Source organism: Pelophylax lessonae (genome assembly GCF_965119305.1).
Source record: "Pelophylax lessonae genome assembly, chromosome: 1".
NCBI classification, from domain to species: domain Eukaryota; kingdom Metazoa; phylum Chordata; class Amphibia; order Anura; family Ranidae; genus Pelophylax; species Pelophylax lessonae.
The window spans coordinates 819,021,891-819,039,405 of NC_138768.1; the positions used below are offsets into that span (position 1 = coordinate 819,021,891).

A 17,515-nucleotide genomic window follows, 5' to 3' on the forward strand; every position below is an offset into this window, starting at 1 on the left:
ATCTATCTATCTATCTATCTATCTATCTATCTATCTATCTATCTATCTATCTATCTATCTATCTATCTATCTATCTATCTATCTATCTATCTATCTCTTTGGATTTTCTTATCTTTCTTTTTCTTCGGTTATTTTCTTCCTCTATTACAGTTATCTAAGTAGATGAATGACAATGAAGTATAAGCCGTCTTTTTCCTGTATAATGTACAGTAAGTAGTTGTGGGTCGTGTTCTTCTCCTAAATAATATCATGTATCATTTTCTTTTTCCAGGCATTGCTAAGTTTTAAAGGAAACAGCTTCGTGGAGACAGCAGAACAAAGGAGATTGGCAGGCCAGCTGCTTTTGGAGAGAGAGAGAGAAGAGGAGAAAGCAAGAGAGGGGGTGAAAAAAAAGAAAGCTTCCTGCTCCTTTAAATCAGCTCATCTGTGTGGCTGGGGCAGGGAAGTCTTTTTGGCTGTGTGAGGCAGTCTGCTTGTAACAGGCGGCTCGCTGACTGATCTCACTAACAGGGCTTCTGTGTAAGCTGAGGCTAAACAAACACAGATGGAGCCCTGTGTGCCTTCCCCAAAAATGTTGGCAATGCGGCAGGGACATGAAATGACACTCTGACTTGCACGGCACACAGTCCTTACCATGCCGGGCGAGGAGACCTGACTTGGTCTGGGAAGCTTGCAATTTTATTTCATCTCTTCCAAGTTAAGCCAATAAAAAAGGTATCTCTTCAACTCCCCCGAGTGGCCACCGCAGGACGCTGTCCATCATGAGGAACCTCCAGATCCTAGAGGATCCCCAGTGGAAGGGCCACTGCATCAAGGACATCTCTAGTCTCAAGAGGCTGAAGAGGAAGAGCAGGGAGGTCATCAAGCCAATGAATGGCTACCAAACTTTTCAAGTGGACTTGAAAGTGGACTCCGGCTTAAAGGGGACTGCTCAGCCGAGACCCGGCGCCGAGCTGATGGACGAGGCGTCCGAAGAGGGTGCGGAGGATGCTCTGGATTTGAGGAGCGTAGCCGCCCCGGGGAACAAGGGCTTGTTGGCGACCGACAGCCTGGAGACGAAGCCCTACGGGGATCAGAGGCTGCCCTCCAGGATTGTGGTGTGCCAGCGACCCCCAGAGACCTCCTACCTGTCAGTCTCTCAAGTCACCTACAACAACGGAAGCCCAGAGCCCTGCTCATCGCCTAGGAAACGGCTGGGGGAGCCAGCAGGCGTCTCTACAGAGATCAAAGCCATCCAGCAGACAAGGAGGCTGCTGGCTAATGCCAGGGAGAGAACCAGAGTGCACACCATCAGTGCAGCCTTTGAGGCTCTCAGGAAGCAGGTACAGAGCTCTCTGTGTCCCCCCCTTCTAGCGCCTTGTCACAGTGAGCTGGGGTGGGATGGCACATGTCACATCGTCAAGCCCGGGGCTTATTTTATAACACAAACAGCAATCAGAGAATGTAATGTACAGCATTGCTAACGTGCAAAAAAAAAAGTCCTAGGATACTGATGGCAGGTAAGGGAACGATGATGTGCAAAGTATAGTAAAAGCAGAGCAGCCAATCAGATTTTACCTTTTCTCTGCATGGAGCAAAGATTTTTTCTGATTGGTTGCCATGGGCTGTTACATCTTAGATTGTACTTTGTCTTGTAAAAGGACCAATATCGTGAAATTATTATTATTATTATTATTATACAGGATTTATATAGCGCCAACAGTTTGCGCAGCGCTTTAAATATGTTGTATTCTGATAACTGTATGTGGTTATTGCATATTAACATAGTATGTTTAGTGTATTATTTATTATTTTATTATTAGTTATTTATTAGTTTATTTATTTTGTATTGTTCCATATGCCTCCTATGATATCATGTTTACATGCAGTCTAACAGCCCATTCAGACTGGCTTCGAGGGGCGACCTGTGAAGTCGCGGTGCACAGCATGCCCCACGACTTCGGCGCGACTTGCAGGGACTTCACATAATGGAAGTCAATGCAAGTCGCTCCAACTTCTGTCAAAAGTAGTACAGGAACCTTTTTCTAAGTCGGAGCGACTTGAGTCACTCCTATTAGAACGGTTCCCGTAGCACAGAATGGACTGCGACTTGTCAGGCAACCAAGTCGCCTGACAAGCCGCGGTAGTGTGAACCGGCAGTAAGGGCTCACGCACACAGGCGTATTGGACCATATAACGTAAAATAAATTTGACAGCCAGGTGTTGCGCACCCCTGTTTATGCAAATATATTATAGGATGTGACTGTTCATAGGAATACGCAGCTCTGAGCATAAGTACGCACATGTGTACAGGCGTACAACCGCGAATGCCTCTTTATCAGAGGGGATATGATATCAATGTACAAATACCTTTACAGCCAGGTGTTGCGCACCCCTGTTTATACAAATTAATTATAGGATGTGACTGTTTAAAGGAATATGCAACTCTGAGCATAAGTACGCACATGTGTACAGGCGTACAACCGCGAATGCCTCTTTATCAGAGGGGATATGATATCAATGTACAAATACCATACTGGTGACCCTAGCATAGGGAACAAACTATTGAGAAAGGGAATTCAATAAGACACGGGGCCACTCACTAAAACTAGAAGAAAAGCGGTTTAACCTTAAACTACGTAAAGGATTCTTTACTGTCAGAGCAGTAAAGACGTGGAATTCTCTTCCGCAAACAGTCGTATCAGCAGGGAGCATCGATAGTTTCAAAAAACGATTAGATGGGCACCTTAGAGACCACAACATACAGGGATATACAATGTACGGTTAGCACACACACACATCATGGGTTGAACTGGATGGGCTGGTGTCTTTTTTCAACCTCATTAAATATGTATCTACAGGCGTAAAACCAAATGCAGATAGGAGAGTGTGAAATATCACTTAAGGTTCGTCTTCACTTATCCCACCGCCACTGCACACTGGCCCTGTACGTCACAGGAATGGCAATGTGAAGAAAGTCTAGCTGGCCGCACGTCAATAAAATCACCTTTATTGATTATTGTACAAGCGATATTAAAGTCCATTTTTTTTTTTTAATAACAAACATGTTATACTTTCCTGCTCTGGGCAGTGGTTTTGCACAGGGTAGCCCGGATCCTCCTCTTCTCAGGTCACAAACAGGCGCTCCTGGCTCCTGCTTTCTCCAGGGTGCCCCCACAGCAAGCAGGCACGTTCCTGACCCGCAGCTCTATGCGTCCATTCACACACGGAGCCAAGGCTCAATCCCGCTCCCTCTGTAGAATGCATAAAGATAAAAACCTTGTGCCTTTGCAACCACTTTAATTAAGCACCGAGATTGGCGTGAAACGCGTTAGCTGTATGCTATTTCCCTCATCTCTACATTGTGGATTGTCTTTGTAAATTTTATATCAATAAAGATGATTTTATGGAAGTGCGGCCAGCCAGACTTTCTTCATGTTGGAACCCAAATGCAGATAGTTTGCATTGGGGGTTGCAAACCCAAGTACCAGCATATACATGGGCTTAGTTGTATCCTGTAACTCATTTGTACTGGTGGTTGTGCGCAACACTTGTGGCTCCCGGGCACCAAAATGCAGGCGTATTCTACGTTCATTGGCCCAATGCGCCTGTGTGTATGAACCCAAAAAGTGATAGGGCTTCAGACAAACTACTGCCAGGAGTGCTTGAGTATCTTGCAGTATTTTTTAAAGCTGCCAGAAAGTAAAAAAAAAAATTGCCAGCAGGCAGGCTTTTATTTCTGAACAGACTTCTCTCTTTTGCAATAAAATGTACCTGCCCTTGCAGTCATAGGTGTGCGCAGCCTATTACATTAGGGTGTGCACCCCAAAGCTCAAATGCAGAGCAGCAGAGGCTAGGGGTGTACACGCAACGCTATGCTTCCCAGCCATGGCAGAAATGACATGTACATCCCAACGAGTCTTTCATTTATTTATTTTTTATTTTTTTTTATTACATTTTTTTTTCTTGCACATTTTTGTTTGTTTTTTTTTTTTAAAAACTGCCCTTTTGGGGGGACTGGTAAAATATCAGGGTTCTAAAAAGACCCCTGATGTCTTACATTTAAGACTGAGAAAGGGACTGAGTACAGGACGGAGGAGCAGATTCTAGAACTGATCCCCCCAGAGGGAGGAAGAAGAGGAGAAACCCACAGCACTACAGGGGAAGGAACAAGAGGATTAGTATCTGCAAGGCAGTACAGCCGGTTCCCCTTTTGAACTAATAGGACATGGGCCCAGTACAGAAGGGCAGGCTGTACTGCCTTATCAGCCCTGATGCACGGGGTGATTAGGGTGTGCCCAGGCACACCCAGCACACCCCCCGCGCACCCCTATGGTTGCAGTCTTCTGTAAAATGTACACTGAGATGCTCGTGTGCAGCTCAGTCTGCATTCTTGGCATAGCTCTGTGTGCCGAAATGTACCCCTGTGTCCATGCACAGGAGTTATGTCACCCTGGGCTGGCCAATTACAATTTCCGGAAGATCCTGTACCTGAAAGAAGATTTTGGCACAATCAGGGATGTTGCATTGCTGCAGCGGAGGTACGTTTTTGCAGAGTTTTGTTATGCTTGGGAATGAAAGGTGAGTCTAGTAAGCACCCATGGCATTATAGTTTGTCCCAACCTCCATCACTTTTGTTGGACAACGGCATGCGTGAAAGAATATAAAGATTTATTGAACTCTTAAAGCCCCTCCCTCCAGCTCTCAATCATAAACGGTGACCAGGAGCTGTTGGTGAGAGCTCGGTCCTGGTGCTGGGACTGGGTTTTCAGCACAGAACAGTGGGAACCTGCTGATGCATATATGCGAGTACACCCTGCATGAGGGCCATGTATACACCCTGCATGTATAATAATAATGAGGGCCCACCTGTAGTGGTAATGCATATGTGTTATAAATATAAATGTGGAAAAGAAGGAGGATCCTATATATTGATGACTATCATTACATACATACATTAAATACAGTATATTTACAGTACAGTATATTTACAATATCAGAATATTTTTTCCCAATGGTGGTCTTTTAAATAAGCTCAAATAAGGTTTATTTAGTAATGCGGTGCAGACAGCAATCTGATATTTAACCAGCTCACTGCAGAAGCTAATGAATCTGACTTCTGATTGGTTGCTGTGCGTTACAGCAGTGGTCCTCAACCCTGGCCTACAGGGCCCACTAACAGGCCAGATTTTAGGTATTACCTTGGGGAGATGCAGACTAGAGTACTGCAATCACTGAGCAGCAAATTATATCACCTGTGATGTATTTCAGTTATCTTGAAAATCTGGCCTGGTAGTGAGCCCTGTAGGCAAGGGTTGAGGACCAAGGCGTTACAGGACTCACCATCATTGATTACAGAGGGCTCTAATGGAAGAAAAATGCCCGCCAACCCCCCCCCCCCCCTTTTACTTTAAGTTGCATTAGGCAGCGTACGGGTGTTTACATGGCACAGGCGCGATGCTTCACTTTGTGCCCGCGGCAAAGTTTACCAGACATGTAGCGGTCGGCAAGCCTGCCGAATGCTACACATTCATGTAAATGGAGAAGCATTGCTGGTGCCCTGCAGCTGTATGCAGTGCACACGGTTTTGCCGCATTTATCTGAAAAAAATGGGATTAAACCAGGCGGTAAGGAGGCGTTGCATTGCTTCCTCACCACCTGGCAGGAGCCTTTGAAGTGCAATCCAAAAGCAGATCAGGCTTCAGAGGAAAGAGAGACTTAGATGCACGTCTAACTCCACCCTCGCTGTCCACAATCTGTATATTAAAGGCTAAGTTCATCTTTTAGGAAAAAATAATAAATGCACATACTTTTGTAGGAAAAAAAACGCAAGCCTGAAAATAATTGCACCCACGATCAGCAGATCTCGGGTGCAGTGCCACTTTGGTTGCTATAATGCATGATTTAGGAGCACAGGTAGAGAGCAGTACCCCATAGCGATGGTTACTATATAGCAGGGATATGCAAACTGTGGCCCTCCAGCTGTTGCAAAACTACTTCTGCTCTGCATGCCTAGGTAAGCAGAGCGGAAATAGGAAAAAATAAATAAATCCTCCAAAAGTGACTGAGGTTGCTGAAAAGGGTGAGCAGAACTTCCCTTTTCAGGTGAAATTCCTCTTTAAAGTGGTTCTAAAGCCTTAGGCTCGGTTCACACTTGTGCGATGCGGGAAGGCTGCGAATTCACAGCCTTTTCCCGCATCGCATCCGCACCTCTGGCAGTTCACACTGCCATATGCGATACGCAGGGGGTGTCAATTAAATGTTAACGACACCCCCAGTTTGATCGCATATCGCAGCGCGATCTGAAAGTTCGCACAGGATTGGATCGCACAAGTGTGAACCACTGTGCGATCCGATCCTGATGCGGCTGAAAAAAAGGGTCCTGTGCGGATACAGTGCGAATCCGCACATGAGATCGCATGTAATGAAGGAGCGGTGCGCTCCAAATTACATGCGATCTCTGCAAACGCAATAATGTGAACCGGCACTTAAGGCTTTTCCCCTTAATGTATTCAATGCAAGATGAAAAACCTTCTGTGCTGAAGCTGCTCCCTAGACTTTTCCTTACCTGAGCCCGATCTGATCCAGTGATGTGCACAAGTGCAGTGGCTCCCGCCACTGTCTCTCTCCTCATTGGACAGATTGATTGCAGAAGGAGCCAATCGCTTAATCAAATTCGGTGATGCAAGGGGCAGGGCCGAGTCCCACTGTCTGTGTCAATGGACATAGCAGCGGGACTCGGGAGCGAGCACACACAGGTGCCCCCATGGAAGGACACTCAATGAGGAGGAGGGGCCTGAAGCACCAGCAGGGGACAGCAGAAGAAGAGGATCGGGGCTGCTCTGAGCAAAACCATTGAACAGAGCAGGTAAGTATAGGCATGTTTGTTATTAGAAAAAAAACAAAAAACTTTACAACCACTTTAACCACTTACGGACCGCCCATCCTGTATTTACATTGGTCCTTTGATGTTAGTTACTGGGGTTATGGCAGCAGATAGCTGGCATAACCCCCGTATTTTCTTTAAACTGCGGGCGGTCCACTTTAACATAAGAGTGGTCCCAGCGGTGGATTCACCTTTATGGGCAGCAGGAGAGCTGCCCCCCCCCCCCGCCACTTCCCAGTAATTTTCCCCGATCATCTGACTCTTCGGTAGGGGGGAAAGCAATCCAGTCCACTCTCTTCTCAGGCAGGAAGTCGAATGAGGGCAAGATGGCCCCACTCCACTCTATGGCCTTGGAGGTCTGGAGCGTCGCTTCCTCCCAACGGCCTTAAAGAGCTTATTTTTTTTCATCATGAGAAAAAAATTACTTTTTTTTTTTGTGTGGTTTTCTGCTTTTTAGTGTGGTTGTGAGGTCTTTTTGACCCCCAGATCTCACAATAAAGAGGTCCTGTCATGCTCATTTCTATTACAAGGGATGTTTACATTCCTTGTAATAGGACTAAAAGTGATTTTTTTTTTTTTTAAAGAACAGTGTAAAAATAAGAGATATAATAAATAGGAAAAAAAATTAAAGCGCCCTGTCTCCGTTAGCTCGCGCGTAGAAGCGCATGCATACGCAAGTCACGCCCACATATGTAAATGGTGTACAAACCACACATGTGAGGTATCGCCGTGATCGTTAGAGTGAGAGCAATAATACGAACCCTAGACCTCCTCTGTAACTCTAAACTGGTAACCTGTAGATATTTTTGAAATGTCGCCTATGGAGAGTTTTAAGTACCAATGTTTGTCGCCATTCCGTGAGCGTGCGCAATTTTGAAGCATGACATGTTGGGTATTTATTTACTCACCGTAACATTATCTTTCACCTTATATAAAAAAATTGGGTTAACTTTACTGTTTTTTTATTTTTTAATTCAAAAAATGTATTTTTTCTAAAAAACATTGCGTTTCTAAGACCGCTGTGCAAATACAGTGATAAAAAATATTGCAACGATCTCTATTTTATTCTCTAGGGTCTCTGCTAAAAAAAATATACATAATGTTTGGGGGTTCTAAGTAATTTTCCAGCAAAAAAAATGATTTTAGCTTGTAAACAACAAGTGTCAGATATAGGCCTGGTCCAGAAGTGGTTCATTTATAAATGAAATGAAGCAAGGCCGCTATGGTTTTACTGATGACTACACTGCGGTGATTGCTGCCCACTTCTGGTTTTGGTAACAGGGGATCTAACCCTTCCCCAGGATTAGAGTTTCACTTTAGACTTTTACCTTCAGAATTTTTGGTAACTTTACTGAAAGTTCTTCTGTGTAAATTCCTGACTTGTCTCAATATATTGCAACTGTATCCAGAAAAGCTCTCCCTACCTAAAGCTTTCCTTTAGCTCCAGTCCTGGGCCTAGGCTAAGCTGATGTCATCAGTCTGCTGCAGGCAGGAAGAGTCACTTCCTACGGGCTCTTTCATACACGGAGTCCGTCAGGCGGACTCCATTTTTCTCAGCGGGGGATCGATCCGCCGATCCCCCGCTGAGCAGGAGGATGACAGCTGTTCTCCGTGCTGTGTGTGGAGACAGAGCTGTCAGGTCCCCATGCATCTCTATGGGGGAATCAGATTGGAATGGACCGTCTGTCCGTTCTCATCCCATCCGATCTGATCCGCTGGACGGATGGAAAATAGGGTTTCCATCCATCCAGATTTGACGGATCGGATCGGATGTCAGCGGACATGTCTCCGCTGACATCCGATGCCCCATAGAGATGCATGGGGCATCCGTTCAGATCCGCCTAAAAAACTGACAGGCGAATCTGAATGGTCCGCCTGTGTGAAAGGGGCCTAAGTGTCCTCTCCTTAAGGGATCAGACTGTCCATAGTAACTTTGTAGCAAGTCCCAAGACGAGAGGCTGATGTATGTTAGACATTTGTGAACACAGCCAAGAACCTGCACAGGCGCTAAGATTTACATAATTACATTATTTTTGAGACAGCATTTCAGAAAAGGGATGCTGACCCTGGATAAAGCTGGAACAAGGATGGGCTATGCTTCTGGGGAAAAAAAAGCTGGAGAAGGCATTGTCACAGGAAGTAATTTGATCTCTTTGGGAGGTAATAATTTACTAAAATTGCTACTTTTAACAAAAATATATCTGATACTTGGACCACTTAAGCTTGGTTCACATTGCTGCGACCGGCAGAGCGACTTTGCCAGAAAACTTCCTGGCGACTTGAGTACTACTTTGATAGAAGTATAGAATTGAAGTTGGGTAGAAGTCACCTTGAAGTGGTACAGGAACTTTTTCTAAAGCCGAAGCGACTTCAGTAGTGCTCCCATTAACTAACATGGGATTTTACATGTCACGCGATTTGAGGTCTCACAAGTTGGACCCCAAGTCATGGCAGTGTGAGCCGAGCCTAAAACCAACAAATAATCACACAGATGTAGTAGGGCGTGAGCTAGAGGTGCCCACATTGGCTGCAGGAGTCCCCACTGCGGTGTCAGGAATCTGTAGTTGAGCTGGGCTTTAAGCTAGCCATACTCTAGTATATATTCAAATAAACATTCGTACAAAGATACTGGACCAATGTCATTTAAAAATGTGTTTGCCTTTTAACATTCTATTTTAGAACAAATGTGATTTTGTGAACGAAAACCACATACACTGTCAGAAATTTGTTTGTTCGAGAACAAATTTCCATCCTGCTCCTTCAGATTTTCTCATTAGTGTGGTCAAAAACGAGCGCCAATTTGACCCCACAAACAACTGGAAAAATCAAATGAATGTTCTTAAAATGAAACATTATGAACAAAATTTGACTAGTGTATGGCCAGCCCAAAGCAGATCTTCACCCTTTAAACTGACTTGGCTCCCCTCCATTCGGCCCCCCTCCGCTCCACATTTATCGTGTTTTTTTGGGTTATTTTTGTGCGCCCCTCCCCTTTTTATCCATCAATCACCTAGGGAATGGTGTCAGGGTCCCCAGTGCCTCCTGGGATATTTGGTGTTCATATCCCATGAAAGTCTTCAGAGCCCTGCAGGTCATCCTATTCACTACCGGGGGCGGTGCGTCATTGAAAGGTTGCACCAGAACATAAAAGAGCCGGTATTCTGCCGAAAACTCCAACTTGCCGAGATCTCCAATCTCGTTATTTCTGGTGAGTGTACACCAGGAATAATTGGAGATTTCGATCACTTGGGGTTTTCACACAACTTCTGGCAGCCTATACACTCCAGTAGATGCTATAATTAGTGCAGATTGGTAGTCCGCTAGCGGGCGGACTAACAATCTCCACTACTTATAGCCAGAAGTTGTGTGAAAACCCCAAGTGGTCAAAATCTCCAATTATTCCTGGTGTACACTCACCGGAAATAACGTGATTGGAGATCTAGGCAAGATAAAGTTTTCGTCAGAACACCGATGCAGCCTCCTGATGAGGTCAGAGAGGAACATGGCGGAGTGGGACTTGGCAGCAGCTGCTGCAGAGAAGAGGATCTCAGGAGGACAACTGTGGGTGAGTATCTGAAGTGTGGCCATCCCATCATCATGTAAGCGGGGGAAGAAAATAAAAATATGGTGGAAGTGTGAAATTTCTCTTTAAGATTTGGGAAATTTAGATCAGCCATCGCCAACCATGGTTCCTATGGAGATGGGGTTCCCGGGGCTGTGGCTGATTGACCTCCCATCTGATGATGTCTTCATACTTTCAGGTCCAGTTCCAGGGCTATAAGTCCAATTTGCAGAGCCAGATGCATGACAACCAATTATCTTTTTAGCTTTCTGTAAGGGGAACATGCTTTCCACTGACCACCAATGTAATGGCCATTTTTCCCTTTGACCCCCAATTATTATGTTTTAGCAAGGGGTTCCCAGGGCCTAAAATTATTTCAAGGGTTCCTTAACCACTTGCCGACTGCCCACCGTAATATTACTGCGGCAGGGCAGTTCAGCTGCGTCCAGTCACGTAGTACTACGTGAACTGGAGTGCATGTGGTTTCGGAGGCGCATGCCCCCTGCCGGAGCCGCGCTCCCGCTGTGTTTAGACACGGCGGGAGGCAGGCCGCAGGAGGAGCGGCAGTCAGAAATCGCGGCGACATCGCACAGCGTTTGGGGTGCTATTGCAAATCTTTGCTAATCGCGGGACGCCTGTGCGATGCCCGTGGTTTGCAATAGCACCCCAAACGCTGTGCGATGTTGCCGCGATTTCCGCCTGCCGAATCGCGGTAACATCATGCAAACAGAATCACGGGATGCATAGCGCCCAAAAAGGTACAGGAGCTTCTTTTGTGCGTTATACGTCCCGCCATTCTGTTTGCGCGATGTTACAGCGATTCGGCAGGCGGAAATCGCGGTGACATCGCACAGCGTTTGGGGTGCTATTGCAAATCACGGGCATCGTACAGGCGTCCCGCGATTAGCAAAGATTTCGGATCGCTGGCAGAATCGCAGTGATACTGCCCGCGATCGGCTACGCCCACATGTGAACGTAGCCTTACCATCTTTCATTTATTTATTATTTCCATTTTCCAATAAACTTTTACAAGCCAAGCCGTCAGATTGCCTGTAAGGGGCTTGGCTTTGGCGCCGAACAAAATGTACAATGCTAACATTAGGAAGGGGACCACTGATGACATGTAAGAGGACAAGCTTTCATTTGCTAAATAGGAAGGGAATCCCAGTCCTGACCGCTAACATTCATAAGTGACCACCCCACTGAATACGGAGTAACCACATGCTTCTAGAGCAGATTTTACACCCCCCCCCCCCTCCATCCCTATCCCGTGTAACTTGATGCTGTGCTTTCTGTAAGATTGGAAACACAAATCAGACACTGTGCTTAGTCCTATATCTCTATGCCTATGAACTTGGTTTACATGCCTTTTCTTAAAGCGAGACTTCAGGAAAAACAAAAATTGACCCTTGTGTGAGTTCCTCTGCAAGGTTTAAATGCTCGTTTTGTCTAGGGAGGTACATTCTATTACCAAAAGTATTGGGACGCCTGCCTTTACACCCACATGAACTTTAATGACATCCCAGTCTAAGTCCATAGGATTCAATATTGAGTTGCCCCACCCTTTGCAGCTATAACAGCTTCAACTCTTCTGGAAAGGCTGTCCACAAGGTTTAGGAGTGTGTCTGTGGGAATGTTTGACCATTCTTCCAGAAGTGCATTTGTAAGGTCAGGCACTGATATTGGAGAGAAGAACTGGCTTGCAGTCTCAGTTGTAATTAATCCCAAAGGTGTTGAGGTCAGGACTCTGTGCAGGTCAGTCAAGTTCCTCCACCCCCCCACCTAAACTCGCTCATTCATGTCTTTATAGACCTTGCTTTGTGCACTGGTGCGCAGTCATGTTGGAACAGGAAGGGGCCATCCCCAAACTGTTCCCAAAAAGTTGGGAGCATGAAATTGTCCAAAATGTCTTGGTATGCGGACGCCTTAAGAGTTCCCTTCACTGGAACTAAGGGGCCCAACCCCTGAAAAACAACCCCCACACAATAATCCCCCCTCCACCAAATGATTTGCACCAGTGCACAAAGCAAGGTCCATAAAGACATGGATGAGTAAGTTTGGGGTGGAGGAACCTGACTGGCCTGCACCTCAACCCGAAAGAACACCTTTGGGATGAATTAGAGCAGAGACTGCGGGCCAGGCCTTCTCGTCTAACATCAGTGCCTGACCTCACAAATGCGCTTCTGGAAGAAGCTTCTGGAAGAATGGTCAAACATTCCCATAGACACACTCCTAAACCTTGTGGACAGCCTTCCCAGAAGAGTTGAAGCTGTTATAGCTGCAAAGGGTGGGCCAACTCAATATTGAACCCTATGGACTAAGACTGGGGTGCCATTAAAGTTCATGTGCATGTAAAGGCAGGCGTCCCAATACTTTTGGTAATATAGTGTATAAGAAGAAATACAAGGATGAGTCAGCTCTTCACTTGTGCAGGTTTCCTCCCTGTTGCATGAAGCTTCCCTTCACAGCATGACCGGTTGCAGCCTCTATGACGTCATCATGTACAATGCATGAGCAGTGATCCAGCATTGCACATGTAGATGTCGCTGGCCCTGCCCACATGCAAGAGCGTCGGAGAGGGGAATTATTACTGCTTCTTTCTCCCCCTCGAGACAAAGAAAAAAGCAGTATTAAACCCAAAACCAAAAATGTAATATATTGCAGCTTACCAATTATTAGATATGGTGGCTGCATTAGTTTTCTTTTTTTAGGCTTATTCCCCTCTGTTTTAACCTGAAGATCCGACCAGTAACACACCTCCTGTATTATACAGACAGCACTCTGGATGAAGGAGCACAGAGGGCAGATTTGGACAGCAGCATTGTCAGTCTGGGGGGGGGGGGGAGTGTTAGAAAGTATTAGGAGATTTAAATACACTAACAAATTGCAGAGTAAAGTGTTACTAAACCCAGGACTCTGCATTCACGATTAGAGTTGAGCGGACACCTGGATATCCGTGTTCGGCGGGTTCGGCCGAACTTTAAAAAAAAGTCCGGGTCCGTGTCCTGGACTTTTGCCGAACTTTCCCCGGACACCGAACCCCATTGAAGTCAATGGGGACCCGAACTTTCAGGCACTAAAATGGCTCTAAAACACCAATGGAAAGGGCTAGAGTGCTGCAAATGGCAGCAAAACGTAGTTAAGACCATGGCGAGTGCTCTGCAAACAAATGTGGATAGGGAAATAACTTAAAACAACAAAAAAAACCCAGAAAAATAAAACAATGTTCTTCATCTCTGAAGGACGAGGCCCATATGGAGTAGGAGGGAGGTTGAGGTGGTGGTGGATGTGGCGGTGTCATAGGCGTGCGCACAGGGTGTGCCGGGTGTACCTGGGCATACCCTAATCACCTAGGGCACATAGCATTATCGCTCTGTTTGCCAGTGAGGAGATGGGAAAGATCTCCCTCGGACCTGCTCTGCTCTATTTCTCTTTGCCAGCAGGGAGAGTAATGTATCGGGGCCATGTACATGTAGGCAAACACATGCATGTGTATTTATGTATTTAAACTTTGGGGTGCACACCCTAATGCAATAGGCTGCGCACACCTATGGGCGGTGTAGGTGGAAGCGGCGGTGGAGGAGGACCAGGGCCGGATTAAGAGCATCATGGGCTTGGTGCTGAGGATTTTGAAGGGCCTTAAGGGCCGTGCCTTGGCATGCACCCAGAGGAGGAAGGGTGCAGCCATGCATGCCTAATTCAACATGGGATGCTGTCTCTGAAGCCCATAAACACATCCATGCATCGGCAACTGTCCCTCCTTGTCCGGCCTTCGTGCTGTGTGGGGAGGTTCTGAGGGAGCTGCCTGGGGAAGCGAGCATAGAAGCCAGACTTCTGTGTTTACAAGTGACTGAAGAGCGGTAACAGTGAATATGGCCAACCCGGGGCCTATATAAAGGTAGGGGCCTGGAGCTGCAGCTCCAATAGCCCCTACGTTAATCTGGCCCTGAGGAGGACGAGGTAGCCAACACTGCTTCTTTTCAGAAATTTTAAATGAGGGTACACCCCAAAAGAGTGAGAAAGAGCAAAAATAGAACAATGGCTGGGTAAGGTCGATATCCATCGCTATTCTGCACAAGGTACGGAAAAGTCCCGTGGGATCCATGCCTGGTTCATTTTAATGAACGTGAGCTTGTCCACATTGTCTCTGGACAGGCGGCTGCGCTTGTCTGTGATAACGCCCCCAGCCGTGCTAAATACCCGTTCAGATAATACACTGGCTGCAGGGCACGCCAGCACCTCCAAGGCGTAAAGGGCAAGCTCAGGCCATGTGCCCAACTTGGAGACCCAGAAGTTGAAGGGGGCAGACCCGTCATTCACTACATGTAGGCGTGGGCATACATACTGCTCCACCATGTTGGTGAAATGCTGCCTCCTGCTAAGACGTTCCATATGAGCTGCTGGTGCTGCTGTTTGTTGTGGCGTGCTGACAAAGCTTTTCCACATTTCGGCCATGCTAACCCTGCCTTCTGAGGTGCTGGCGGTGCCCTGGTTGCGTTGGCGACCTCTTCCTCCTCCTCCTCTGCCTTGTGCTTCCACTGTGGCCCCGCTGTCAGGTGGGAATGCCAGCAGCATTGCGTCTACCAGCGTACTCGCGCATCTTGCGATCGCGCTCCAGTGAGTGAATTAAGGACGGTACGTTGTCCTTGTAAAGGGGATCCAGCAGCGTGGCCACCCAGTAATCAGCACAAGTTGGAATGTGGGCAACTCGGCGGTCGTTGTGGAGACACTGCAGCATGTAATCGCTCATGTGTGCCAGGCTGCCCAGAGGCAACGAAAGGCTGTCCTCTGTGGGAGGTGTATCGTATGTGTCCTCTGTATCCCCCCAGCTACGCACCAGTGATGGCCATGAGCTGGCCTGGGTGCCACCCTGCTGTAAACATGGTTCCATCTCCTCCTCCATCTCCTCCTCCTCATCCTCCAGAACTATGCCCCTGCTGGACAATTGTGTCCCTGGCGTTTGTGTGTGCAGGAACCCACCCTCGGAGCCCCTTGCGAATGACTGCCCTGAAAGCCTTGGAAATGTTACCTCTTCATCCTCCTCCTCCTCCTCATCCTGTGCCATATCCTCTTCCATCATCGCCCGAATTGTTTTTTCAAGGAGGCATAGAAGTGGGATAGTTAAGCTGACAACGGCTTCATCGGCACTGGCCATGTTGGAGGAGTACTCAAAACAGCGCAACAAGGCACACAGGTCTCGCATGGAGGCCCAGTTATTGGTGGTGAAGTGGTGCTGTTCCGCAGAGCGACTCACGCATGCGTGCTGCAGCTGAAACTCCACTATGGCCTGCTGCTGCTCGCACAGTCTTTCCAGCATGTGTAAGGTGGAGTTCCACCTTGTGGGCACGTCACATATGAGGCGGTGAGCGGGAAGGCCGAAGTTACGCTGCAGCACTGACAGGCGAGCAGCAGCAGGGTGAGAACGCCGAAAGTGCGCACAGACGGCCCGCACTTTCTGCAGCCGCTCTGACATATCGGGGTAGTTTTTAAGGAACCTCTGCACCATCAAATTCAGCACATGCGCCAGGCAAGGGATGTGCGTCAAACCGGCTAGGCCCATAGCTGCTATGAGATTTCGCCCGTTATCGCACACCACCAGGCCAGGCTTGAGGCTCGCTGGCAGCAACCACTCATTTGTCTGCTGTTCCATGCTCCTCCACAACTCCTGCGCGGTGTGTGGTTTTTCCCCCAAACAGGCAAGTTTTAAAACTGCCTGCTGTCGTTTACCCCTGGCCGTGCTGAAGTTGGTGGTGAAGGTGTTACGCTGACCGGATGAGGAGGCGGTAGAGGATGAGGAAGCGGAGTAGGAGGAGTTAGGAACAGGAGGCAAACTGAAGCGCCCTGCAATCCTCGGTGGTGGAAGGACATGCGCCAAATTGCTATCCGCCTCAGGCCCATCTGCCACTGCATTTACCCAGTGTGCCGTTAGGGAGATATAACGCCCCTGACCGTGCTTACTGGTCCACGTATCGGTAGTTAGGTGGACCTTGGCACAGATGGCGTTGCGCAGTGCACACCTGATTTTTTCCCCCACTTGGTTGTGCAGGGAAGGGATGGCTTGCCTGGAAAAGTAGTGGCGGCTGGGCACGACGTACTGTGGGACAGCCACCGACATAAGGTTTTTAGAACTGTGCGTCTCCACCAGACGGAATGACAGCATTTCAAAGGCCAAGAATTTTGAAATGCTGGCATTCAGGGCCAGGGATCGCGGGTGGGTAGGGGGGTACTTCCTCTTCCTCTCAAGTGTTTGGGAGATGGAAAGCTGAACGCTTCCACGGGACATTGTGGAGATGGTTGGTGACCCAGGTGGTGGTGTTGCTGACAGATCGTCTGTTTGCGGGGTGGCAGGTGCCGGTATCACTACAGATGTGGATGGAGCGGCCGAGACTGCAGCAGAAGAGGAAGCAGGATGAGCCAGAGACGTTTCTTGGTTTTGAAGGTGTCTACTCCACTGCAGCTCGTGCTTTGCACTTAGATGCCTGATCATGCAGGTTGTGCTCAGGTTGAGAAGGTTTATGCCTCGCTTCAGGCTCTGATTGCACAGGGTGCAAACCACTCGTGTCCTGTCATCAGCACATTTTCTAAAGAACTTCCACGCTAGAGAACTCCTTTGAGCTGGCTTTGCTGCGCTCGTTCCCTTGCTGCGTTGGGCAGTAGCAGGCGTAGTGTCTAGGGCACGGCCGCTCTGCTTCTGCACCCTGCTCCCTCTTCTGCTGTGCTGGTGGCTCTGTGTGACCACCGCCTCTTCCTCCAAACTACTCAGGTCACCTGCATGACCTTCATTCCATGTGGGGTCGAGGACCTCATCGTCCTCCACATCATCTTCCACCCAGTCTTCACCCCTGCCCTCCTTGTCGGTCTCCACAATTCTGAACGCCGCAGCAGTTGGCACCTGCGTTTCGTCATCATCGGAGATGTGCTGCGATGGTCCTTGCATGTACTCATCTTGAGAAATAAGTGGTTGGGCATCGCTGCACTCAATCTCTTCCACTTCTGGGGCAGGGCTAGGTGGATGGCCCTGGGAAACCCTGCTGACAGAGTCATCAAAAAGAAGAAGAGACTGCAGTATGGCTTGGGGCTCAGACTGC

The 17,515-nt window shown here is 47.8% G+C and overlaps 1 protein-coding gene across 1 annotated transcript in view; it reads left to right on the forward strand.

Annotated features, from left to right (window-relative positions):
* The first annotated feature begins 715 nt into the window (after positions 1-715).
* The window catches only part of ATOH8 (atonal bHLH transcription factor 8), a 96,062-nt gene continuing 79,262 nt past the window's right edge, over positions 716-17,515 (forward strand). Inside the window, exon 1 of the mRNA XM_082243215.1 lies at positions 716-1,322. Within this exon, the coding sequence (XP_082099341.1) occupies positions 762-1,322 (561 nt within the window). The 5' untranslated portion in view covers positions 716-761. The remainder of the gene's footprint in view (positions 1,323-17,515) is intronic.